Source organism: Leuciscus leuciscus (genome assembly GCF_965113295.1).
Source record: "Leuciscus leuciscus genome assembly, chromosome: 1".
Classification (NCBI taxonomy): Eukaryota; Metazoa; Chordata; class Actinopteri; order Cypriniformes; family Leuciscidae; genus Leuciscus; species Leuciscus leuciscus.
In genome coordinates this window covers 78,034,866-78,062,092 of record NC_138725.1, presented here as the reverse complement: position 1 = coordinate 78,062,092, position 27,227 = coordinate 78,034,866, and the positions used below count along the sequence as shown (strand labels likewise).

Sequence of the window (27,227 nt, the reverse complement as noted above, 5' to 3'; positions counted from 1 at the left end):
TGAATTTTTTTAGAATGCCCAATGTTAAGTCAATGGGAGTTTTTCCGAGTTTTGATCGTCATTTGTAGGAAAACCGTAAGTCCGATCAGTCTGAAAAGGGAAAGCAACTAACTTCAGATCAGTTTGAGTGTCTGAGCCGAGTTTGGAGTATGTAGAGTTAAAGCTCTAGGAGGAGTTTGAGTCAACAGTTTTTCACAGAAGAATAATAATAATAACTAGATGCGAAAGTTCGTCGAGACAAACTTTAAGTTGGCTTGAGAAAGTTTGGACCAGAACGTTTTTTGCTAGGCGGTTGCTAGGATTTTATGGGTGGTTGCTATGGTGTTCCTAGGGTATTTTGGGAGGTTGCTAGGGTGTTCTGGGTGGTTGCTAGGTGGTTGCTAGGGTGTCCTGGGTGGTTGCTAGGGTCTTTTGGGTGGTTGCTAGGTGGTTGCTAGGGTCTTTTGGGTGGTTGCTAGGCGGTTGCTAGGGTGTTCTGGGTGGTTGCTAGGGTTTTTTGGGTGGTTGCTAGGGTATTCTGGGTGGTTGCTAGGCGGTTGTTAGGATATTTTGGGTGGTTGCTAGGGTCTTTTGGGTGGTTGCTAGGGTCTTCTGGGTGGTTGCTAGGTGGTTGCTAGGGTGTCCTGGGTGGTTGCTAGGGTCTTTTGGGTGGTTGCTAGGCGGTTGCTAGGGTGTTTTGGGTGGTTGCTAGGGTCTTTTGGGTGGTTGCTAGGTGGTTGCTAGGGTCTTTTGGGTGGTTGCTAGGCGGTTGCTAGGGTGTTCTGGGTGGTTGCTAGGGTGTTTTGGGTGGTTGCTCGGGTATTCTGGGTGGTTGCTAGGATATTTTGGGTGGTTGCTAGGGTCTTTTGGGTGGTTGCTAGGCAGTTGCTAGGGTGTTCTGGGTGGTTGCTAGGGTCTTTTGGGTGGTTGCTAGGCGGTTGCTAGGGTGTTTTGGGTGGTTTCTAGGGTCTTTTGGGTGGTTGCTAGGCGGTTGCTATGGTGTTCTGGGTGGTTGCTAGGGTGTTTTGGGTGGTTGCTAGGGTATTCTGGGTGGTTGCTAGGCGGTTGCTATTGTGTTATGGGTGGTTACTAGGATGTTTTGTGTGGTTGCTATGGTGTTGCTAGGGTATTTTGGGTGGTTGCTAGGGTGTTTTGGGTGGTTGCTAGGGTCTTTTGGGTGGTTGCTAGGCGGTTGCTAGGGTGTTCTGGGTGGTTGCTAGGGTGTTTTGGGTGGTTGCTAGGGTATTATGGGTGGTTGCTAGGCGGTTGCTAGGATATTTTGGGTGGTTGCTAGGGTGTTTTGGGTGGTTGCTAGGGTGTTCTGGGTGGTTGCTAGGCGGTTGCTAGGGTGTTATGTGTGGTTACTAGGATGTTTTGTGTGGTTGCTATGGTGTTGCTAGGGTGTTTTGGGTGGTTGCTAGGGTCTTTTGGGTGGTTGCTAGGCGGTTGCTAGGGTGTTTTGGGTGGTTGCTAGGGTGTTTTGGGTGGTTGCTAGGGTATTTTGGGTGGTTGCTAGGTGGTTGCTAGGGTGTTCTGGGTGGTTGCTAGGGTGTTTTGGGTGGTTGCTAGGGTGTTTTGGGTGGTTGCTAGGGTATTCTGGGTGGTTGCTAGGCGGTTGCTAGAATATTTTGGGTGGTTGCTAGGGTCTTTTGGGTGGTTGCTAGGCGGTTGCTAGGGTGTTCTGGGTGGTTGCTAGGGTGTTTTGGTTGGTTGCTAGGGTATTCTGGGTGTTTGCTATGCGGTTGCTAGGATATTTAGGGTGGTTGCTAGGGTCTTTTGGGTGGTTGCTAGGCGGTTGCTAGGGTATTTTGGGTGGTTGCTAGGGTATTCTGGGTGGTTGCTAGGCTATTTTGGGTGGTTTCTAGGGTCTTTTGGGTGGTTGCTAGGCGGTTGCTAGGGTGTTTTGGGTGGTTACTAGGATGTTTTGTGTGGTTGCTATGGTGTTGCTAGGGTATTTTGGGTGGTTGCTAGGGTCTTTTGGGTGGTTGCTAGGCGGTTGCTAGGGTGTTTTGGGTGGTTGCTAGGGTGTTTTGGGTGGTTGCTATGGTCTTTTGGGTGGTTGCTAGGCGGTTGCTAGGGTGTTTTGGGTGGTTGCTAGGGTCTTTTGGGTGGTTGCTAGGATATTTTGGGTGGTTGCTAGGGTCTTTTGGGTGGTTGCTAGGGTGTTCTGGGTGGTTGCTAGGTGGTTGCTAGGGTGTTCTGGGTGGTTGCTATGGTATTCAGAGCGGTAGATAGATAGATACACACACACACACACACACACTCAGAGTTTATGAGTTTAGAGTTTATAAGTGTATAAATTGATGAGTTTATAAGTGTACAAGTTTTTGAGTTTAGAGTTTATAAGTTTAAATGAGTTTAGAGTTCAGAGTTTATTAATTTATGAGTTTAAGAGTTCATAAGTCTATGAATTCATGAGTTTATTAGTTATTCAATTTAAGTTAATTAGTTTATAAGTGTATGAAATTAGAGTTTATTAGTTTAAATGAGTTTCATTGGCTAATATATATAGAATGGCAGTTTGATTTAGTTTTCAAGGGATTTAGATTTGAATTTTTGTCGGTTGGTGAGTTTGAATTTTTTTAGAATGCCCAATGTTAAGTCAATGGGACTTTTTCCGAGTTTTGATCGTCATTTGTAGGAAAACCGTAAGTCCGATCAGTCTGAAAAGATATAGCATAAAACTTCAGATCAGTTTGAGTGTCTGAGCCGAGTTTGGAGTATGTAGAGTTAAAGCTCTAGGGCGAGTTTGAGTCAATAGTTTCCACAGAAGAATAATAATAATATTAATAATAATAAGTTTAAATAGGATTTCAATATGTTGGCTTTCTCAAGCCAACTTAACTAGATGCGAAAGTTCGTCGAGACAAACTTTAAGTTGGCTTGAGAAAGTTTGGACCAGAACGTTTTTTGCTAGGCGGTTGCTAGGATGTTATGGGTGGTTGCTATGGTGTTGCTAGGGTATTTTGGGAGGTTGCTAGGGTGTTTTGGGTGGTTGCTAGGGTGTTTTGGGTGGTTGCTAGGGTATTCTGGGTGGTTGCTAGGCGGTTGCTAGGATATTTTGGGTGGTTGCAAGGGTCTTTTGGGTGGTTGCTAGGCGGTTGCTAGGGTGTTCTGGGTGGTTGCTAGGGTGTTTTGGGTGGTTGCTAGGGTATTCTGGGTGGTTGCTATGCGGTTGCTAGGATATTTAGGGTGGTTGCTAGGGTCTTTTGGGTGGTTGCTAGGGTCTTTTGGGTGGTTGCTAGGCGGTTGCTAGGGTATTTTGGGTGGTTGCTAGGGTCTTTTGGTTGGTTGCTAGGCGGTTGCTAGGGTATTTTGGGTGGTTGCTAAGGTCTTTTGGGTGGTTGCTAGGCGGTTGCTAGGGTGTTTTGGGTGGTTGCTAGGGTCTTTTGGGTGGTTGCTAGGCGGTTGCTTGGGTGTTCTGGGTGGTTGCTAGGGTGTTTTGGGTGGTTGCTAGGGTGTTATGGGTGGTTACTAGGATGTTTTGTGTGGTTGCTATGGTGTTGCTAGGGTATTTTGGGTGGTTGCTAGGGTGTTTTGGGTGGTTGCTAGGGTCTTTTGGGTGGTTGCTAGGCGGTTGCTAGGGTGTTTTGGGTGGTTGCTAGGGTCTTTTGGGTGGTTGCTAGGATATTTTGGGTGGTTGCTAGGGTCTTTTGGGTGGTTGCTAGGCGGTTGCTAGGGTGTTTTGGGTGGTTGCTAGGGTCTTTTGGGTGGTTGCTAGGCGGTTGCTAGGGTGTTTTGGGTGGTTGCTAGGGTCTTTTGGGTGGTTGCTAGGCGGTTGCTAGGGTGTTTTGGGTGGTTGCTAGGGTCTTTTGGGTGGTTGCTATGGTCATTTGGGTGGTTGCTAGGGTGTTTTGGGTGGTTGCTAGGGTCTTTTGGGTGGTTGCTAGGATATTTTGGGTGGTTGCTAGGGTCTTTTGGGTGGTTGCTAGGGTGTTCTGGGTGGTTGCTAGGTTGTTGCTAGGGTGTTCTGGGTGGTTGCTATGGTATTCAGAGCGGTGGATAGATAGATACACACACACACACACACACAAACAGACTACCTCCCTCACACACACACTCACTCAGACACACACACACTCAGAGTTTATGAGTTTAGAGTTTATAAGTGTATAAATGTATGAGTTTATAAGTGTACAAGATTTTGAGTTTAGAGTTTATAAGTTTAAATGAGTTTAGAGTTCAGAGTTTATTAATTTATGAGTTTAAGAGTTCATAAGTCTATGAATTCATGAGTTTATTAGTTAATTAGTTATTAAATTTAAGTTAATTAGTTTATAAGTGTATGAGATTAGAGTTTATTAGTTTAAATGAGTTTCATTGGCTAATATATATAGAATGGCAGTTTGATTTAGTTTTCAAGGGATTTAGATTTGAATTTTTGTCGGTTAGTGAGTTTGAATTTTTTTAGAATGCCCAATGTTAAGTCAATGGGAGTTTTTCCGAGTTTTGATCGTCATTTGTAGGAAAACCGTAAGTCCGATCAGTCTGAAAAGATATAGCAACTAACTTCAGATCAGTTTGAGTGTCTGAGCCGAGTTTGGTGTATGTAGAGTTAAAGCTCTAGGACGAGTTTGAGTCAACAGTTTTAGTAAGAAGAATAATAATAATAAGTTTAAATAGGATTTCAATATGTTGGCTTTCTCAAGCCAACTTAACTAGAATGTACATTTCCTGAAGAAAATGTGAAGTGGTGCTTGCAGTGGCAAAACTCGCCACTGGGCAGATGCTAACACAATTAACATGTTGTGATACCATGATATACCACGGTTTAACATTATTTACCACGATTTACCATGTTTCTAAGATGATTTACTACGATTTACCACAATCCAGCAGGATTTACTATGATTAACATGTTGTTAAAATGATGCTAGCATGATTAGCATGTTGTTAACATGATTAGCATGTTGGTAGCATGATGCTAGCATGATTAGCATGTTGCTAGCATGCTTTTAACAAGATGTTAGCATGATTAGCATTTTGCTAGCATGTTTTTAGCCAGATGCTAACATGATTAGCATGTTGCTAGCATTATGCTAGCTTGATTAACATGTTGTTAGCATAATGCTAGCTTGAATAGCATTTTGCTAGCATGATGCTAGCTTAATTAGCATATTGGTAGCATAATGCTAGCTTGATTAGCATTATGTTAGCATGATGCTAGCTTGATTAGCATTATGTTAGCATGATGCTAGCTTGATTAGCATGTTGGTAGCTTGATGCTAGCATGATTAGCATGTTTTTAGCTAGACACTAACATGATTAGCATGTTTCTAGCATAATGCTAGCTTGATTAGCATGTTCCTAGCATGATGCTAGCTTGATTAGCATGTTGCTAGCATGATGCTAGCTTGATTAGCATGTTGGTAGCTTGATGCTACCATGATTAGCATGTTGCTAGCATGTTTTTAGCTAGACGCTAACATGATTAGCATGTTGCTAGCATAATGCTAGCTTGATTAGCATGTTGCTAGCATGATGCTAGCTTGATTAGCATTTTGCTAGCATTATGATAGCTTGATTAGCATGTTGCTAGCATGATGCTAGCTTGATTAGCATGTTGGTAGCATAATGCTAGCATTATTAGCATGTTGCTAGCTTGTTGCTAGCATGATTAGTATGTTGCTAGCATGTTTTTAGCAAGATGCTGTTGCCAGGTGGTGGTTGCTAGGGTTTTCTGGGTGGTTGCTATGGTGTTGCTAGGCAGTTGCTAAGGTGTTCTGGGTGGTTGCTAGGCAGTTGCTAGGGTATTCTTGGTGGTTGCTAGGCAGTTGCTAGGGTATTCTTGGTGGTTGCTAGGGCATTGCTAGGTGGTTGCTATGGTGTTGCTAGGCAGTTGCTATGGCATTCTGGGTGGATGCTAGGGCATTGCTAGGCAGTTGCTAGGGTGTTCTGGGTGGTTACTAGGCAGTTGCTAGGTGTTCTGGGTGGTTGCTAGGCAGTTGCTAGGGTGTTCTGGGTGGTTGCTAGAGTTTTTTGGTGGTTACTAGAGCATTTCTAGACGTTGCTAGGGTGTTCAGGGTGGTTGCTAAGGTATTTTTGGTAGTTGCTATGGTGTTACTAGGTGGTTGGTAGTTGTCAAATATGGTTACTATGGAGTTTTTATAGAGTTCTTAAAATCTTTAATAACGAGTTCCTTCAGTACGGCACTCGGCCTGCGGCCTCGTGCCTATGGCCGAATAGGCACAAGCATGGAGCAATATCGCAAGGCTACGAGTGTGATATTGCTTTAAAAAATGTAAAAAAAAAGTTTTTATATTATTTATTGGTTTAGGGTGGTTGCTAGGGAGCTCAGAGTGGTTGCTAGGGTGCTGTAACTGGTTGCTAGGGTGTGGCTATGAAGATTTTAGGCCATTACTTATTGGCTGCTTGATAATATAAATCCTCTGAGGGAGAGAGAGAGGGAGAGAAACGCAGGGGTGTCAGGCCCTTTGGAGTGGTGTGTGTGAAAACGGCAGTTGGGATTCAAATGTTTTTAGAACTCCCCATGTTAAGTCAATGGGACTTTTTTGGCCGCTTTTTCGTCCGCTGTGCGAACATCGTACACCCGATCGCTTAGAAAAGATATAGCACACCTCTCCTCAATGAGCCGCTCGATTTGACACCTCACTCAGGGGTCTGTGACAAACGGTGCGGGGCGCATTACGCGCCAAACTTTTGGCAGAATAATAATAAGAATAACTAGATGCGAAAGTTCGTCGAGACAAACTTTAAGTTGGCTTGAGAAAGTTTGGACCAGAACGTTTTTTGCTAGGCGGTTGCTAGGATTTTATGGGTGGTTGCTATGGTGTTCCTAGGGTATTTTGGGAGGTTGCTAGGGTGTTCTGGGTGGTTGCTAGGTGGTTGCTAGGGTGTCCTGGGTGGTTGCTAGGGTCTTTTGGGTGGTTGCTAGGTGGTTGCTAGGGTCTTTTGGGTGGTTGCTAGGCGGTTGCTAGGGTGTTCTGGGTGGTTGCTAGGGTTTTTTGGGTGGTTGCTAGGGTATTCTGGGTGGTTGCTAGGCGGTTGCTAGGATATTTTGGGTGGTTGCTAGGGTCTTTTGGGTGGTTGCTAGGGTCTTCTGGGTGGTTGCTAGGTGGTTGCTAGGGTGTCCTGGGTGGTTGCTAGGGTCTTTTGGGTGGTTGCTAGGCGGTTGCTAGGGTGTTTTGGGTGGTTGCTAGGGTCTTTTGGGTGGTTGCTAGGTGGTTGCTAGGGTCTTTTGGGTGGTTGCTAGGCGGTTGCTAGGGTGTTCTGGGTGGTTGCTAGGGTGTTTTGGGTGGTTGCTAGGGTATTCTGGGTGGTTGCTAGGATATTTTGGGTGGTTGCTAGGGTCTTTTGGGTGGTTGCTAGGCGGTTGCTAGGGTGTTCTGGGTGGTTGCTAGGGTCTTTTGAGTGGTTGCTAGGCTGTTGCTAGGGTGTTTTGGGTGGTTGCTAGGGTCTTTTGGGTGGTTGCTAGGCGGTTGCTAGGGTCTTTTGGGTGGTTGCTAGGGTGTTTTGGGTGGTTGCTAGGCGGTTGCTAGGGTCTTTTGGGTGGTTGCTAGGCAGTTGCTATGGTGTTCTGGGTGGTTGCTAGGGTGTTTTGGGTGGTTGCTAGGGTATTTTGGGTGGTTGCTAGGCTATTTTGGGTGGTTGCTAGGGTCTTTTGGGTGGTTGCCAGGCGGTTGCTAGGGTATTTTGGGTGGTTCTATGGTATTCTGGGTGGTTGCTAGGGTCTTTTGGGTGGTTGCTAGGCGGTTGCTAGGGTGTTCTGGGTGGTTGCTAGGGTGTTTTGGGTGGTTGCTAGGGTATTCTGGGTGGTTGCTAGGCGGTTGCTAGGGTGTTCTGGGTGGTTGCTAGGGTGTTTTGGGTGGTTGCTAGGCAGTTGCTATGGTGTTCTGGGTGGTTGCTAGGGTGTTTTGGGTGGTTGCTAGGGTATTCTGGGTGGTTGCTAGGCGGTTGCTAGGGTGTTCTGGGTGGTTGCTAGGGTGTTTTGGGTGGTTGCTAGGGTATTCTGGGTGGTTGCTAGGCGGTTGCTAGGGTCTTTTGGGTGGTTGCTAGGGTGTTTTGGGTGGTTGCTAGGGTATTCTGGGTGGTTGCTAGGCGGTTGCTAGGGTGTTCTGGGTGGTTGCTAGGGTGTTTTGGGTGGTTGCTAGGGTATTCTGGGTGGTTGCTAGGCGGTTGCTAGGGTCTTTTGGGTGGTTGCTAGGGTCTTTTGGGTGGTTGCTAGGGTGTTCTGGGTGGTTGCTAGGCGGTTGCTAGGGTGTTATGGGTGGTTACTAGGATGTTTTGTGTGGTTGCTATGGTGTTGCTAGGGTATTTTGGGTGGTTGCTAGGGTGTTTTGGGTGGTTGCTAGGGTGTTCTGGGTGGTTGCTAGGCGGTTGCTAGGGTGTTATGGGTGGTTACTAGGGTGTTATGGGTGGTTGCTAGGGTGTTCTGGGTGGTTGCTATGGTATTCAGAGCGGTAGATAGATAGATACACACACACACCCACTCAAACAGACTACCTCGCTCACACACTCACTCAGACACTCAGACACACACACACACACACACACACACACACACACACACACACACACACACACACTCAGAGTTTATGAGTTTAGAGTTTATAAGTGTATAAATTGATGAGTTTATAAGTGTACAAGTTTTTGAGTTTAGAGTTTATAAGTTTAAATGAGTTTAGAGTTCAGAGTTTATTAATTTATGAGTTTAAGAGTTCATAAGTCTATGAATTCATGAGTTTATTAGTTAATTAGTTATTAAATTTAAGTTAATTAGTTTATAAGTGTATGAGATTAGAGTTTATTAGTTTAAATGAGTTTCATTGGCTAATATATATAGAATGGCAGTTTGATTTAGTTTTCAAGGGATTTAGATTTGAATTTTTGTCGGTTGGTGAGTTTGAATTTTTTTAGAATGCCCAATGTTAAGTCAATGGGAGTTTTTCCGAGTTTTGATCGTCATTTGTAGGAAAACCGTAAATCCGATCAGTCTGAAAATATATAGCATATAGCTGCAGATCAGTTTGAGTGTCTGAGCCAAGTTTGGAGTATGTAGAGTTAAAGCTCTAGGGCGAGTTTGAGTCAACAGTTTTAGTAAGAAGAATAATAATAATAACTAGATGCGAAAGTTCGTCGAGACAAACTTTAAGTTGGCTTGAGAAAGTTTGGACCAGAACGTTTTTTGCTAGGCGGTTGCTAGGATGTTATGGGTGGTTGCTATGGTGTTGCTAGGGTATTTTGGGAGGTTGCTAGGGTGTTCTGGGTGGTTGCTAGGTGGTTGCTAGGGTGTCCTGGGTGGTTGCTAGGGTCTTTTGGGTGGTTGCTAGGCGGTTGCTAGGGTGTTTTGGGTGGTTGCTATGGTATTCTGGGTGGTTGCTAGGCGGTTGCTGTGATATTTTGGGTGGTTACTAGGGTCTTTTGGGTGGTTGCTAGGGTCTTTTGGGTGGTTGCTAGGGTCTTTTGGGTGGTTGCTAGGCGGTTGCTAGGGTGTTTTGGGTGGTTGCTAGGGTATTCTGGGTGGTTGCTATGCGGTTGCTAGGATATTTAGGGTGGTTGCTAGGGTCTTTTGGGTGGTTGCTAGGCGGTTGCTAGGGTATTTTGGGTGGTTGCTAGGGTATTTTGGGTGGTTGCTAGGGTCTTTTGGGTGGTTGCTATGGTATTCTGGGTGGTTGCTAGGGTCTTTTGGGTGGTTGCTAGGCGGTTGCTAGGGTGTTTTTGGTGGTTGCTAGGGTCTTTTGGGTGGTTGCTAGGCGGTTGCTAGGGTGTTTTGGGTGGTTGCTAGGGTATTCTGGGTGGTTGCTAGGCGGTTGCTAGGGTCTTTTGGGTGGTTGCTAGGGTCTTTTGGGTGGTTGCTAGGCGGTTGCTAGGGTGTTCTGGGTGGTTGCTAGGGTGTTTTGGGTGGTTGCTAGGGTATTCTGGGTGGTTGCTAGGGTATTCTGGGTGGTTGCTAGGCGGTTGCTAGGGTCTTTTGGGTGGTTGCTAGGGTCTTTTGGGTGGTTGCTAGGCGGTTGCTAGGGTGTTCTGGGTGGTTGCTAGGGTGTTTTGGGTGGTTGCTAGGGTATTCTGGGTGGTTGCTAGGTGGTTGCTAGGGTCTTTTGGGTGGTTGCTAGGGTCTTTTGGGTGGTTGCTAGGGTGTTCTGGGTGGTTGCTAGGCGGTTGCTAGGGTGTTATGGGTGGTTACTAGGATGTTTTGTGTGGTTGCTATGGTGTTGCTAGGGTATTTTGGGTGGTTGCTAGGGTGTTTTGGGTGGTTGCTAGGGTGTTCTGGGTGGTTGCTAGGCGGTTGCTAGGGTGTTATGGGTGGTTACTAGGATGTTTTGTGTGGTTGCTATGGTGTTGCTAGGGTATTTTGGGTGGTTGCTAGGGTCTTTTGGGTGGTTGCTAGGGTGTTTTGGGTGGTTGCTAGGGTGTTCTGGGTGGTTGCTAGGTGGTTGCTAGGGTGTTCTGGGTGGTTGCTATGGTATTCAGAGCGGTAGATAGATAGATACACACACACACACACACACACACACACACACACACACACACTCAGAGTTTATGAGTTTAGAGTTTATAAGTGTATAAATTGATGAGTTTATAAGTGTACAAGTTTTTGAGTTTAGAGTTTATAAGTTTAAATGAGTTTAGAGTTCAGAGTTTATTAATTTATGAGTTTAAGAGTTCATAAGTCTATGAATTCATGAGTTTATTAGTTAATTAGTTATTACATTTAAGTTAATTAGTTTATAAGTGTATGAGATTAGAGTTTATTAGTTTAAATGAGTTTCATTGGCTAATATATATAGAATGGCAGTTTGAATTAGTTTTCAAGGGATTTAGATTTAAATTTTTGTCGGTTGGTGAGTTTGAATTTTTTTAGAATGCCCAATGTTAAGTCAATGGGAGTTTTTCCGAGTTTTTTGTAGGAAAACCGTAAGTCCGATCAGTCTGAAAAGATATAGCATATAGCTGCAGATCAGTTTGAGTGTCTGAGCCGAATTTGAAGTATGTAGAGTTAAAGCTCTAGGGCGAGTTTGAGTCAACAGTTTTAGTAAGAAGAATAATAATAACTAGATGCGAAAGTTCGTCGAGACAAACTTTAAGTTGGCTTGAGAAAGTTTGGACCAGAAAGTTTTTTGCTAGGCGGTTGCTAGGATGTTATGGGTGGTTGCTATGGTGTTGCTAGGGTATTTTGGGAGGTTGCTAGGGTGTTCTGGGTGGTTGCTAGGTGGTTGCTAGGGTGTCCTGGGTGGTTGCTAGGGTCTTTTGGGTGGTTGCTAGGTGGTTGCTAGGGTCTTTTGGGTGGTTGCTAGGAGGTTGCTAAGGTGTTCTGGGTGGTTGCTAGGGTCTTTTGGGTGGTTGCTAGGGTGTTTTGGGTGGTTGCTAGGGTCTTTTGGGTGGTTGCTAGGGTGTTTTGGGTGGTTGCTAGGATATTCTGGGTGGTTGCTAGGCGGTTGCTAGGGTCTTTTGGGTGGTTGCTAGGGTCTTTTGGGTGGTTGCTAGGGTATTCTGGGTGGTTGCTAGGCGGTTGCTAGGGTGTTCTGGGTTGTTGCTAGGGTGTTTTGGGTGGTTGCTAGGGTATTCTGGGTGGTTGCTAGGCGGTTGCTAGGGTCTTTTGGGTGGTTGCTAGGGTCTTTTGGGTGGTTGCTAGGCGGTTGCTAGGGTGTTCTGGGTGGTTGCTAGGGTGTTTTGGGTGGTTGCTAAGGTATTCTGGGTGGTTGCTAGGCGGTTGCTAGGATATTTTGGGTGGTTGCTAGGGTGTTTTGGGTGGTTGCTAGGGTGTTCTGGGTGGTTGCTAGGCGGTTGCTAGGGTGTTATGGGTGGTTACTAGGATGTTTTGTGTGGTTGCTATGGTGTTGCTAGGGTATTTTTGGTGGTTGCTAGGGTGTTTTGGGTGGTTGCTAGGGTGTTCTGGGTGGTTGCTAGGCGGTTGCTAGGGTGTTATGGGTGGTTACTAGGATGTTTTGTGTGGTTGCTATGGTGTTGCTAGGGTATTTTGGGCGGTTGCTAGGGTCTTTTGGGTGGTTGCTAGGCGGTTGCTAGGGTGTTTTGGGTGGTTGCTAGGGTCTTTTGGGTGGTTGCTAGGCGGTTGCTAGGGTGTTTTGGGTGGTTGCTATGGTCTTTTGGGTGGTTGCTAGGCGGTTGCTAGGGTGTTTTGGGTGGTTGCTAGGGTCTTTTGGGTGGTTGCTAGGGTGTTCTGGGTGGTTGCTAGGTGGTTGCTAGGGTGTTCTGGGTGGTTGCTATGGTATTCAGAGCGGTAGATAGATAGATACACACACACACACACACACACACACACACACTCAGAGTTTAGAGTTTATAAGTGTATAAATTGATAAGTTTATAAGTGTACAAGTTTTTGAGTTTAGAGTTTATAAGTTTAAATGAGTTTAGAGTTCAGAGTTTATTAATTTATGAGTTTAAGAGTTCATAAGTCTATGAATTCATGAGTTTATTAGTTAATTAGTTATTAAATTTAAGTTAATTAGTTTATAAGTGTATGAGATTAGAGTTTATAAGTTTAAATTAGTTTAGAGTTCAGAGTTTATTCATTTGTGAGTTTAAGAGTTCATAAATCTATGAATTCATGAGTTTATTAGTTAATTAGTTATTCAATTTAAGTTAATTAGTTATTCAATTTAAGTTAATTAGTTTATAAGTGTATGAGATTAGAGTTTTTTAGTTTAAATGAGTTTCATTGGCTAATATATATAGAATGGCAGTTTGGTTTAGTTTTCAAGGGATTTAGATTTGAATTTTTGTCGGTTGGTGAGTTTGAATTTTTTTAGAATGCCCAATGTTAAGTCAATGGGAGTTTTTCCGAGTTTTGATCGTCATTTGTAGGAAAACCGTAAGTCCGATCAGTCTGAAAAGATAAAGCAACTAACTTCAGATCAGTTTGAGTGTCTGAGCCGAGTTTGGAGTATGTAGAGTTAAAGCTCTAGGGCGAGTTTGAGTCAACAGTTTTTCACAGAAGAATAATAATATTAATAATAATAATAATAATAATAAGTTTAAATAGGATTTCAATATGTTGGCTCTCTCAAGCCAACTTAACTAGAATGTACATTTCCTGAAGAAAATGTGAAGTGGTGCTTGCAGTGGCAAAATTCGCCACTCGGATGCTAGGGTGTTGTACATGATTGCATACGAGCCAACAACCATGTCTGTACGATGTTGTGGAGCTGAAATATGGCTTCTATATGTTGCCATATGGTTGCTAGGTAGCTTTAAACGGTTGCTAAGGTGTGGTTACACAGTTACCATGATGATATTTACAGACTGGTTTCCCAACCAAAACAACCAAACACACCCCCATTTCTATACGATGTTCTGGTGCTGAGATATAGCTCATTCATGTGTTTGTACGGTTGCTAAGGTACTCCAAATCATTGCTAAGGTTTGTTTATACAGTTTATGGGGTAATATTTAAAGAGTATTTGCAGGTCTGGGTCAAAAAATGCCCAATTCTGTGTTTTTACAATGTTTTGTTGCTGAGATATGGCTTGTAAATGTTGTTCAATGGTTGCTAGGGGCCTGTAACTGGTTGCTAGGGCGTGGCTATGAAGTTGTTATGTCACTACTTTTTGGCTGCTGGATAGGACGAATCAAAAGAGCCCAACCCCATGGCTCTATGACCTTCTGAGCCAAAGATATGATTTAGCAAATTTTGTGCCTATGTTAAGTCTATGGGACATTTTTCGGCTAATTTTTCGCCTGCCAGACGAACATCATACACACGATTGCTTATTAAAGTCATAGCACACCTCTCCTCAATAAACCGGTCGATTTGACACCTCATTCAAGGGTCTGTGACAAACGGTGTGGGGCGAGTTACGCGCCAAAGTTTTGTCTAGGTGAATAGTAATCACAACACTAGAATGTACATTTCCTGAAGAAAATGTGAAGTGGTGCTTGCAGTGGCAAAATTCGCCACTCGGATGCTAGGGTGTTGTACATGATTGCATACGAGCCAACAACCATGTCTGTACGATGTTGTGGAGCTGAAATATGGCTTCTATATGTTGCCATATGGTTGCTAGGTAGCTTTAAACGGTTGCTAAGGTGTGGTTACACAGTTACCATGATGATATTTACAGACTGGTTTCCCAACCAAAACAACCAAACACACCCCCATTTCTATACGATGTTCTGGTGCTGAGATATAGCTCATTCATGTGTTTGTACGGTTGCTAAGGTACTCCAAATCATTGCTAAGGTTTGTTTATACAGTTTATGGGGTAATATTTAAAGAGTATTTGCAGGTCTGGGTCAAAAAATGCCCAATTCTGTGTTTTTACAATGTTTTGTTGCTGAGATATGGCTTGTAAATGTTGTTCAATGGTTGCTAGGGGCCTGTAACTGGTTGCTAGGGCGTGGCTATGAAGTTGTTATGTCACTACTTTTTGGCTGCTGGATAGGACGAATCAAAAGAGCCCAACCCCATGGCTCTATGACCTTCTGAGCCAAAGATATGATTTAGCAAATTTTGTGCCTATGTTAAGTCTATGGGACATTTTTCGGCTAATTTTTCGCCTGCCAGACGAACATCATACACACGATTGCTTATTAAAGTCATAGCACACCTCTCCTCAATAAACCGGTCGATTTGACACCTCATTCAAGGGTCTGTGACAAACGGTGTGGGGCGAGTTACGCGCCAAAGTTTTGTCTAGGTGAATAGTAATCACAACACTAGAATGTACATTTCCTGAAGAAAATGTGAAGTGGTGCTTGCAGTGGCAAAACTCGCCACTGGGCAGATGCTAACACAATTAACATGTTGTGATACCATGATATACCACGTTTTAGCATTATTTACCACGATTTACCATGTTTCTAAGATGATTTACTATGATTAACATGTTGTTAAAATGATGCTGGCATGATTAGCATGTTGTTAACATGATTAGCATGTTGGTAGCATGATGCTAGCATGATTAGCATGTTGCTAGCATGCTTTTAACAAGATGTTAGCATGATTAGCATTTTGCTAGCATGTTTTTAGCCAGATGCTAACATGATTAGCATTATGCTAGCTTGATTAACATATTGTTAGCATAATGCTAGCTTGAATAGCATTTTGCTAGCATGATGCTAGCTTAATTAGCATATTGGTAGCATGATTAGCATGTTGCTAGCATGATGCTAGCTTGATTAGCATTATGTTAGCATGATGCTAGCTTGATTAGCATGTTGGTAGCTTGATGCTAGCATGATTAGCATGTTTTTAGCTAGATGCTAACATGATTAGCATGTTTCTAACATAATGCTAGCTTGATTAGCATGTTGCTAGCATGATGCTAGCTTGATTAGCATGTTGCTAGCATTATGCTAGCTTGATTAGCATTATGTTAGCATGATGCTAGCTTGATTAGCATGTTGGTAGCTTGATGCTAGCATGATTAGCATGTTGCTAGCATGTTTTTAGCTAGATGCTAACATGATTAGCATGTTGCTAGCATAATGCTAGCTTGATTAGCATGCTGCTAGCATGATGCTAGCTTGATTAGCATTTTGCTAGCATTATGATAGCTTGATTAGCATGTTGCTAGCATGATGTTAGCTTGATTAGCATGTTGGTAGCATAATGCTAGCTTGATTAGCATGTTGCTAGCATGATGCTAACATGATTAGTATGTTGCTAGCATGTTTTTAGCAAGATGCTGTTGCCAGGTGGTGGTTGCTAGGGTTTTCTGGGTGGTTGCTATGGTGTTGCTAGGCAGTTGCTAAGGTGTTCTGGGTGGTTGCTAGGCAGTTGCTAGGGTATTCTTGGTGGTTGCTAGGCAGTTGCTAGGGTATTCTTGGTGGTTGCTAGGGCATTGCTAGGTGGTTGCTATGGTGTTGCTAGGCAGTTGCTAGGGTGTTCTGGGTGGTTGCTAGGCGTTTTGGGTGGTTACTAGGCAGTTGCTAGGTTTTCTGGGTGGTTGCTAGGCAGTTGCTAGGGTGTTCTGGTTGGTTGCTAGAGTTTTTTGGTGGTTACTAGAGCATTTCTAGACGTTGCTAGGGTGTTCAGGGTGGTTGCTAAGGTATTTTTGGTAGTTGCTATGGTGTTACTAGGTGGTTGGTAGTTGTCAAATATGGTTACTATGGAGTTTTTATAGAGTTCTTAAAATCTTTAATAACGAGTTCCTTCAGTACGGCACTCGGCCTGCGGCCTCGTGCCTATGGCCGAATAGGCACAAGTATGGAGCAATATCGCAAGGCTACGAGTGTGATATTGCTTTAAAAAATGTAAAAAAAATGTTTTTATATTATTTATTGGTTTAGGGTGGTTGCTAGGGAGCTGAGAGTGGTTGCTAGGGTGCTGTAACTGGTTGCTAGGGTGTGGCTATGAAGATTTTAGGCCATTACTTATTGGCTGCTTGATAATATAAATCCTCTGAGGGAGAGAGAGAGGGAGAGAAACGCAGGGGTGTCAGGCCCTTTGGAGTGGTGTGTGTGAAAACGGCAGTTGGGATTCAAATGTTTTTAGAACTCCCCATGTAAAGTCAATGGGACTTTTTTGGCCGCTTTTTCGTCCGCTGTGCAAACATCGTACACCCGATCGCTTAGAAAAGTCATAGCACACCTCTCCTCAATGAGCCGGTCGATTTGACACCTCACTCAGGCGTCTGTGACAAACGGTGCGGGGCAAGTTACGCGCCAAACTTGTGGCGGAATAATAAGAAGAAGAAGAAGAATAACTAGAATGTACATTTCCTGAAGAAAATGTGAAGTGGTGCTTGCAGTGGCAAAACTCACCACTCGGTTGCTAGGATTTTGTACATGATTGCATACGAGACAACAACCATGTCTGTACGATGTTGTGGAGCTGAAATATGGCTTCTATATGTTGCAATATGGTTGCTAGGTAGCTCTAAACGGTTGCTATGGTGTGGTTACACAGTTACCATGATGATATTTACAGACTGGTTTCCCAACCAAAACAAACAAACACACCCCCATGTCTATACGATGTTCTGGTGCTGAGATATAGCTCATTCATGTGTTTGTACGGTTGCTAGGGTACTCCAAATGGTTGCTACGGTTTGTTTATACAGTTTATGGGGTAATATATAAAGAGTATTTGCAAGTCTGGGTCAAAAAATGGCCAACTCTGTGTTTTTACAATGTTTTGTTGCTGAGATATGGCTTGTAAATGTTGTTCAATGGTTGCTAGGGGCCTCTATGACCTTCTGAATCAAAGATATGATTTTGCAAATTTTGAGCCTATGTTAAGTCTATGGGAAATTTTTCAGCAAATTTTTCGCCCGCCAGACGAACATTGTACACCCGATCGCTTATAAAAGTCATAGCACACCTCTCCTCAATAAACCGGTCGATTTGACACCTCATTTAGGGGTCTGTGACAAACGGTGTGGGGCGAGTTACGCGCCGAAGTTTTGTCTAGGTGAATAGTAATCACAACACTAGAATGTACATTTCCTGAAGAAAATGTGAAGTGGTGCTTGCAGTGGCAAAACTCACCACTCGGTTGCTAGGGTGTTGTACATGATTGCATACGAGCCAACAACCATGTCTGTACGATGTTGTGGAGCTGAAATATGGCTTCTATATGTTTCAATATGGTTGCTAGGTGGCTCTAAACGGTTGCTATGGTGTGAATACACAGTAACCGTGGTGATATTTTACAGACTGTTTCCCAAACGAAACAAAAGAGCCAAACCCCATCTCTATACGATGTTCTGATGAAAAGACATGGGTCTTGATAAACGGTTGCTAGGGTACTCTGTTTGGTTGCTATGGAGTTGCTAGGCAGCTGCCAATGATGAAACTCCAAAGGCTTCTTGTCACTATGAATGATATAAACCAACTCCCATGCCTCTGTGACATTCAGAATGGAAGAAATGCCTCTTTGGATTTTGGTTGCTAGGGTACTCTGTTTGGTTGCTATGGAGTTGCTAGGCAGCTGCCAATGATGAAACTCCAAAGGCTTCTTGCCACTATGAATGATATAAACCAACTCCCATGCCTCTGTGACATTCAGAACGGAAGATATCCCTCTTTGGATTTTGGTTGCTAGGGTACTCGGTTTGGTTGCTAGGGAGTGGCGTAGCAGCTGCCAATCATGAAATTCCAAAGGCTGCTTGTCAGTATTAATTATATAAACCAACTCCCATGCCTCTGTGACATTCAGAATGGAAGATATCCCTCTTTGGATTTTGGTTGCTAGGGTACTCTGTTTGGTTGCTATGGAGTTGCTTGACAACTGCCAATGATGAAACTGCAAAGGCTTCTTGTCACTATGAATGATATAAACCAACTCCCATGCCTCTGTGACATTCAGAATGGAAGATATCCTTCTTTGGATTTTGGTTGCTAGGGTACTCTGTTTGGTTGCTAGGGAGTGGCTTGGCAGCTGCCAAACATGAAAGTCCAAAGGCTGCTTGTCAGTATGAATGATATAAACCAACTCCCATGCCTCTGTGACATACAGAATGGAAGATATCCCTCTCTGGATTTTGGTTGCTAGGGTACTCTATTTGGTTGTTAGGGAGTGGCTTGGCAGCTGCCAGTCATGAAACTCCAAAGGCTGCTTGTCAGTATGAATGATATAAACCAACTCCCATGCCTCTGTGACATTCAGAATGGAAGATATCCTTCTTTGGATTTTGGTTGCTAGGGTACTCTGTTTGGTTGCTAGGGAGTGGCTTGGCAGCTGCCAAACATGAAAGTCCAAAGGCTGCTTGTCAGTATGAATGATATAAACCAACTCCCATGCCTCTGTGACATACAGAATGGAAGATATCCCTCTCTGGATTTTGGTTGCTAGGGTACTCTATTTGGTTGTTAGGGAGTGGCTTGGCAGCTGCCAGTCATGAAACTCCAAAGGCTGCTTGTCAGTATGAATGATATAAACCAACTCCCATGCCTCTGTGACATTCAGAATGGAAGATATCCCTCTTTGGATTTTTGTTGCTAAGGTGCTCGACAATGGTTGCTAGGGATGGGCTAGGAAGTGTTGAGGTGATTCATGATTGGCTGTTTGCTGCCCCGAGTCAAATGAGACCACCCTCATGTTTCTATGACAATTCAGTCCAGAGATATCCCTTTGATCTCTTTCAATGGAAGTCTATGGAACTTGTTGCTAAGGTGCTCTAAATGGTTGCTAGGGCGTGGCTTGATAGCTTCACAATGATCCTGAGAGACTGATTGGTCGTCTGAGTAAAATGAGCCCGCCCCCTTGTCTCTATGACACTGTGATCCAGAGCTACGTTCAATACAAAAACCTTATGTAATTTACCATAGTAGGAAAAACACATGCTATGGTGTAGGACGGCCCATTTCATGGGCCGTCCTACACCATAGTAAGTCAATGGGAAACTTTGGGCAGCTCCTGCCCCCCAGGGGTGCAACTTTTACCCCATTGTGAGGTATGTTCTTACAGAGCCTGTCAGCCTCTTCAAATGTGGCAAATCACACGTTTCTGCGAAATCCTCACTCAGAGCTACGAGTCATCAAAGTTCGTTGCAATGTTAAGTCTATGGGATTTTTCGGCCGCTTTTTCGCCCCTGGGGCGAACACCGTACCCCCGATCGCTTATAAAAGTCATAGCACACCTCTCCTCAATACGCTGGTCGATTTGACACCTCATTCATGGGTCTGTGACAAACGGTGCGGGACGAGTTACGCGCCAAACTTTTGTCCAGAATAATAAGAATAAGAATAATAACTAGAATGTACATTTCCTGAAGAAAATGTGAAGTGGTGCTTGCAGTGGCAAAACTCACCACTCGGTTGCTAGGGTGTTGTACATGATTGCATACGAGCCAACAACCATGTCTGTACGATGTTGTGGAGCTGAAATATGGCTTCTATATGTTTCAATATGGTTGCTAGGTGGCTCTAAACGGTTGCTATGGTGTGAATACACAGTAACCGTGGTGATATTTTACAGACTGTTTCCCAAACGAAACAAAAGAGCCAAACCCCATCTCTATACGATGTTCTGATGAAAAGACATGGGTCTTGATAAACGGTTGCTAGGGTACTCTGTTTGGTTGCTATGGAGTTGCTAGGCAGCTGCCAATGATGAAACTCCAAAGGCTTCTTGTCACTATGAATGATATAAACCAACTCCCATGCCTCTGTGACATTCAGAATGGAAGAAATGTCTCTTTGGATTTTGGTTGCTAGGGTACTCTGTTTGGTTGCTATGGAGTTGCTAGGCAGCTGCCAATGATGAAACTCCAAAGGCTTCTTGCCACTATGAATGATATAAACCAACTCCCATGCCTCTGTGACATTCAGAACGGAAGATATCCCTCTTTGGATTTTGGTTGCTAGGGTACTCGGTTTGGTTGCTAGGGAGTGGCGTAGCAGCTGCCAATCATGAAATTCCAAAGGCTGCTTGTCAGTATTAATTATATAAACCAACTCCCATGCCTCTGTGACATTCAGAATGGAAGATATCCCTCTTTGGATTTTGGTTGCTAGGGTACTCTGTTTGGTTGCTATGGAGTTGCTTGACAACTGCCAATGATGAAACTGCAAAGGCTTCTTGTCACTATGAATGATATAAACCAACTCCCATGCCTCTGTGACATTCAGAATGGAAGATATCCTTCTTTGGATTTTGGTTGCTAGGGTACTCTGTTTGGTTGCTAGGGAGTGGCTTGGCAGCTGCCAAACATGAAAGTCCAAAGGCTGCTTGTCAGTATGAATGATATAAACCAACTCCCATGCCTCTGTGACATACAGAATGGAAGATATCCCTCTCTGGATTTTGGTTGCTAGGGTACTCTATTTGGTTGTTAGGGAGTGGCTTGGCAGCTGCCAGTCATGAAACTCCAAAGGCTGCTTGTCAGTATGAATGATATAAACCAACTCCCATGCCTCTGTGACATTCAGAATGGAAGATATCCCTCTTTGGATTTTGGTTGCTAAGGTGCTCGACAATGGTTGCTAGGGATGGGCTAGGAAGTGTTGAGGTGATTCATGATTGGCTGTTTGCTGCCCCGAGTCAAATGAGACCACCCTCATGTTTCTATGACAATTCAGTCCAGAGATATCCCTTTGATCTCTTTCAATGGAAGTCTATGGAACTTGTTGCTAAGGTGCTCTAAATGGTTGCTAGGGCGTGGCTTGATAGCTTCACAATGATCCTGAGAGACTGATTGGTCGTCTGAGTAAAATGAGCCCGCCCCCTTGTCTCTATGACACTGTGATCCAGAGCTACGTTCAATACAAAAACCTTATGTAATTTACCATAGTAGGAAAAACACATGCTATGGTGTAGGACGGCCCATTTCATGGGCCGTCCTACACCATAGTAAGTCAATGGGAAACTTTGGGCAGCTCCTGCCCCCCAGGGGTGCAACTTTTACCCCATTGTGAGGTATGTTCTTACAGAGCCTGTCAGCCTCTTCAAATGTGGCAAATCACACGTTTCTGCGAAATCCTCACTCAGAGCTACGAGTCATCAAAGTTCGTTGCAATGTTAAGTCTATGGGATTTTTCGGCCGCTTTTTCGCCCCTGGGGCGAACACCGTACCCCCGATCGCTTATAAAAGTCATAGCACACCTCTCCTCAATACGCTGGTCGATTTGACACCTCATTCATGGGTCTGTGACAAACGGTGCGGGACGAGTTACGCGCCAAACTTTTGTCCAGAATAATAAGAATAAGAATAATAACTAGAATGTACATTTCCTGAAGAAAATGTGAAGTGGTGCTTGCAGTGGCAAAACTCGCCACTCGGTTGCTAGGGTGTTGTACATGATTGCATACGAGCCAACAACCATGTCTGTACCATGTTGTGGAGCTGAAATATGGCTTCTATATGTTGCAATATGGTTGCTAGGTGGCTCTAAACGGTTGCTAGGGTGTGAATACACAGTTACCATGGTGATATTTACAGACTGGTTTCCCAACCGAAACAAACAAGCACACCCCCATGTCTATACGATGTTCTGGTGCTGAGATATAGCTCATTCATGTGTTTGTACGGTTGCTAGGGTACTCCAAATGGTTGCTAAGGTTTATTTATACAGTTTGTGGGGTAATATATAAAGAGTATTTGCAGGTCTGGGTCAAAAAATGCCCAACTCTGTGTTTTTACAATGTTTTGTTGCTGAGATATGGCTTGTAAATGTTGTTCAGTGGTTGCTAGGGGCCTGTAACTGGTTTCTAGGGCGTGGCTATGAAGTTGTTATGTCACTACTTATTGGCTGCTTGATAGGACGAATCAAAAGAGCCCAACCCCAAGGCTCTATGACCTTCTGAGCCAAAGATATGATTTTGCAAATTTTGTGCCTATGTTAAGTCTATGGGACATTTTTCGGCAAATTTTTCGCCCGCCAGACGAACATCTTACACCCGATCGATTATAAAAGTCATAGCACACCTCTCCTCAATAAACCGGTCGATTTGACACCTCATTCAGGGGTCTGTGACAAACGGTGTGGGGCGAGTTACGCGCCAAAGTTTTGTCTAGGTGAATAGTAATCACAACACTAGAATGTACATTTCCTGAAGAAAATGTGAAGTGGTGCTTGCAGTGGCAAAACTCACCACTCGGTTGCTAGGGTGTTGTACATGATTGCATACGAGCCAACAACCATGTCTGTACGATGTTGTGGAGCTGAAATATGGCTTCTATATGTTTCAATATGGTTGCTAGGTGGCTCTAAACGGTTGCTATGGTGTGAATACACAGTAACCGTGGTGATATTTTACAGACTGTTTCCCAAACGAAACAAAAGAGCCAAACCCCATCTCTATACGATGTTCTGATGAAAAGACATGGGTCTTGATAAACGGTTGCTAGGGTACTCTGTTTGGTTGCTATGGAGTTGCTAGGCAGCTGCCAATGATGAAACTCCAAAGGCTTCTTGTCACTATGAATGATATAAACCAACTCCCATGCCTCTGTGACATTCAGAATGGAAGAAATGCCTCTTTGGATTTTGGTTGCTAGGGTACTCTGTTTGGTTGCTATGGAGTTGCTAGGCAGCTGCCAATGATGAAACTCCAAAGGCTTCTTGCCACTATGAATGATATAAACCAACTCCCATGCCTCTGTGACATTCAGAACGGAAGATATCCCTCTTTGGATTTTGGTTGCTAGGGTACTCGGTTTGGTTGCTAGGGAGTGGCGTAGCAGCTGCCAATCATGAAATTCCAAAGGCTGCTTGTCAGTATTAATTATATAAACCAACTCCCATGCCTCTGTGACATTCAGAATGGAAGATATCCCTCTTTGGATTTTGGTTGCTAGGGTACTCTGTTTGGTTGCTATGGAGTTGCTTGACAACTGCCAATGATGAAACTGCAAAGGCTTCTTGTCACTATGAATGATATAAACCAACTCCCATGCCTCTGTGACATTCAGAATGGAAGATATCCTTCTTTGGATTTTGGTTGCTAGGGTACTCTGTTTGGTTGCTAGGGAGTGGCTTGGCAGCTGCCAAACATGAAATTCCAAAGGCTGCTTGTCAGTATGAATGATATAAACCAACTCCCATGCCTCTGACATACAGAATGGAAGATATCCCTCTCTGGATTTTGGTTGCTAGGGTACTCTATTTGGTTGTTAGGGAGTGGCTTGGCAGCTGCCAGTCATGAAACTCCAAAGGCTGCTTGTCAGTATGAATGATATAAACCAACTCCCATGCCTCTGTGACATTCAGAATGGAAGATATCCCTCTTTGGATTTTGGTTGCTAAGGTGCTCGACAATGGTTGCTAGGGATGGGCTAGGAAGTGTTGAGGTGATTCATGATTGGCTGTTTGCTGCCCCGAGTCAAATGAGACCACCCTCATGTTTCTATGACAATTCAGTCCAGAGATATCCCTTTGATCTCTTTCAATGGAAGTCTATGGAACTTGTTGCTAAGGTGCTCTAAATGGTTGCTAGGGCGTGGCTTGATAGCTTCACAATGATCCTGAGAGACTGATTGGTCGTCTGAGTAAAATGAGCCCGCCCCCTTGTCTCTATGACACTGTGATCCAGAGCTACGTTCAATACAAAAACCTTATGTAATTTACCATAGTAGGAAAAACACATGCTATGGTGTAGGACGGCCCATTTCATGGGCCGTCCTACACCATAGTAAGTCAATGGGAAACTTTGGGCAGCTCCTGCCCCCCAGGGGTGCAACTTTTACCCCATTGTGAGGTATGTTCTTACAGAGCCTGTCAGCCTCTTCAAATGTGGCAAATCACACGTTTCTGCGAAATCCTCACTCAGAGCTACGAGTCATCAAAGTTCGTTGCAATGTTAAGTCTATGGGATTTTTCGGCCGCTTTTTCGCCCCTGGGGCGAACACCGTACCCCTGATCGCTTATAAAAGTCATAGCACACCTCTCCTCAATACGCTGGTCGATTTGACACCTCATTCATGGGTCTGTGACAAACGGTGCAGGACGAGTTACGCGCCAAACTTTTGTCCAGAATAATAAGAATAAGAATAATAATAAGTATGGAGGATAACAATAGTGGTGCTTTTCAAAGCACCACTAATAAGTATGGAGGATAACAATAGTGGTGCTTTTCAAAGCACCACTAATAAGTATGGAGGATAACAATAGTGGTGCTTTTCAAAGCACCACTAATAAGTATGAGTGACAATAACACTAGTGGTGCTTTGAAAAAGCACCACTAATAATAATAATAAGTTTAAATAGGATTTCAATATGTTGGCTTTCTCAAGCCAACTTAATAAGTATGAGTGACAATAACACTAGTGGTGCTTTGAAAAAGCACCACTAATAAGTTTAAGTACAATATCAGTAAGTTGGCTTTCTCAAGCCAACTTAATTAACATATATCGGCCGATACCGATATGGTTGAAGATATATCGTGCATCCCCATGTCTATATTCATCCGGATGCATTTAAAGAAATGTTTTTATTTTGAAGAGCTCCCTGTCCCTGTTTCAAGCATTTTCCAAAGGTTGCTCATCCACATCGAAACATCTGAAAATGCTTAAATCACCTTCCTGCACACGAGTAAAACATACTAAAAGTTCACAAGATGATACATAATAAAGTTCTCACGCTATTTTATTGGCATGATCATTTTATCAACAAAATATCCCACTACTAACAAACCACAATACCATCAAGCTACGTCTACATTAGGGATGCGCAGAAATGAACATTTTGGCCGATACCGATAATTCTTTATATTTGAAAGCCAATAACCGACATATGGCCGATAAATCTAAATCCAAATTTTTATATACAAATATAAAGTCCATGTCCCAAACACACAATTATAATGATATTTGCAGCCGATATGACAGACTGTTGCACTTTACTGTATTTTCCTTTATTGAAGTGATTCCAATCATATTTCAAGCAATTCAAATCCATCATGTTGAACATGAAGCATCTGAAGTGTCTCAGCTGAAGGAAATAACCCAGTATTTATCGGCTTTAAGATAATGGCCAAATTTTCTTATCAGGCCGATAACGATAACATTAAAAATGTATGCCACCGATATGGTGGCCGATATATCGTGCATCCCTTGTCTACATTAATCCCGATACATAAAAAACCCGCCATTTTCATTTTAAAACGCTCCCTGTCCCTGTTTCAAGCGTTTTCCAAAAGTTGCTCATCCACATCGAAACATCTGAAAATGCTTAAATCACCTCACTGACCGAATGAGTAACTTCCTAATGGGAAGATCTTATTGGGGGTGTGTTTACCTTGGGATAGGTGATGATGAAGGCCACCCAGCCGGCCAGGAGGAAGGTGCAGAAGATGATGGTGGCCATGTCCTTCAGCATGGAGTCCACTGGCGTCTCCACGCGCGGGACACGACCGGGCTTCTCCTGCAGGGACGACACCGGCGGAGGCAGCGGACTGTTGTCCTCCATCCCACTCTCATTCACTTTCTGAAACACATGACATATCAGTTACAAAGGCTATTTCATGGCAGATACAGAAAATAATCGAGCATTCAATAAAATCAAACATATCTGTACAACACCTGTAAAAATAAACAAAACTATTTTGCGGTACTTGTAATACAAATTGTGAAAGTTTTTCTGGGCAATCTTGCACGTTTTAGGTTTTGTAGTCAAGAGCCCTATTCGGACAGTAAGTGTTTCTCATGTGGACGTCTGTAAAAATACATTTGATGATTGAGCATTAGTGATGAACACCTGCTGTTAACAAGCAAAATCACTGAAGGAAAGAGAAACACAAGAACTACAACTGATTTCAAACACACCAACAGCCTTAAGCCATATTCAGACGGTAGTTGTTTCTCATGTGGACGACTGTAGAAATAGATGTGCACCTCAGTGATAAAACTCATGCCCTCAGATGGAGATTTATTGACGGTGGAGGAGCGAGTTTTATAATCCCACGAACCCGGGAACACGCTGTTCACATGGTCAGTCGCATGATTGTCTGCTGTGAATCACATGTCATATGCTTGGAATAATACGAATACAAAATAATGTCCTGTTTATTATGTGATTATTTGAATCTCCTTTTTAAGGAGGTTTGCTGTCTAACAATTTATCTCAAAAGGATGGATAACATTTTAAAAATATGGAAATTAGCAGAAATAAGTTAATGTAGCCTCTTATTTACACGAGATAAACATTAAGCTGCTTGGCTTATATTTTTAATGTATATAATTGCATAGGCCTAATACATTTTAAAATTGAATTGTTGTTCCGGTCCATTTCAAATGTTTACATGCCTTTTTTCTTCTTTCTGCTGTCGCTGAGGTGGAGCGGTGATGAAATGTTGTTATTGTTACTTCCCAAGATTTGATAAAAGTGTACATCGTTACAGTGCTCGCAGTGATCAAAAAGGATTTAATCTGTGAATTTGTAATTCTGGACAATTTTTTGATGACATCTGATGCGTTTTCCAAAGCATCTGATATAGCTGGGTCTGGATATGCAATTATTGTGTGGAGAATATTGGTTTTATAAGCTTGATTGTGTAGATTTTGCTTTATATTAACTGCATACTCTAGTCAGGAATGGACCAGCGGTCTGTTTGGCCATAAAAGAACAGTGCAATTTGCACTGCGTTTGCTTTTTCTACTACTTCTATTATGTAGTAATTAAATGCACTGGGTGCTTTATGCTTTAGATGAGGGATGAAAGTCATTTTACCATCCAAGAATATCAATGAACAGTTACAGGTCATGATGCAGGGACACCGCAGATAGCAGTGGATGCATGCAGGGTTTACAGAATCCTAAACAGTTTTCAAGTAACCACTCATTTATTGTGTTTCCACTTAATCAATAACATATATCGCCAAACATTTGGGCCTATAACATTTCAAATACCATTTATTTTAATCCTAAACAGAAAAACGGAAAAGA

General features: G+C 43.4%; 1 protein-coding gene across 2 annotated transcripts in view; it reads right to left on the bottom strand.

Annotated features, from left to right (window-relative positions):
- Positions 1-27,227, bottom strand: part of ern1 (endoplasmic reticulum to nucleus signaling 1) — a 72,486-nt gene that overhangs the window by 18,655 nt on the left and 26,604 nt on the right. For both annotated transcript variants that reach the window (XM_082185055.1, XM_082185056.1), the window contains exon 12: positions 25,582-25,770. In XM_082185055.1, coding sequence (XP_082041181.1) covers positions 25,582-25,770 — 189 coding nt within the window. The remainder of the gene's footprint in view (positions 1-25,581; positions 25,771-27,227) is intronic.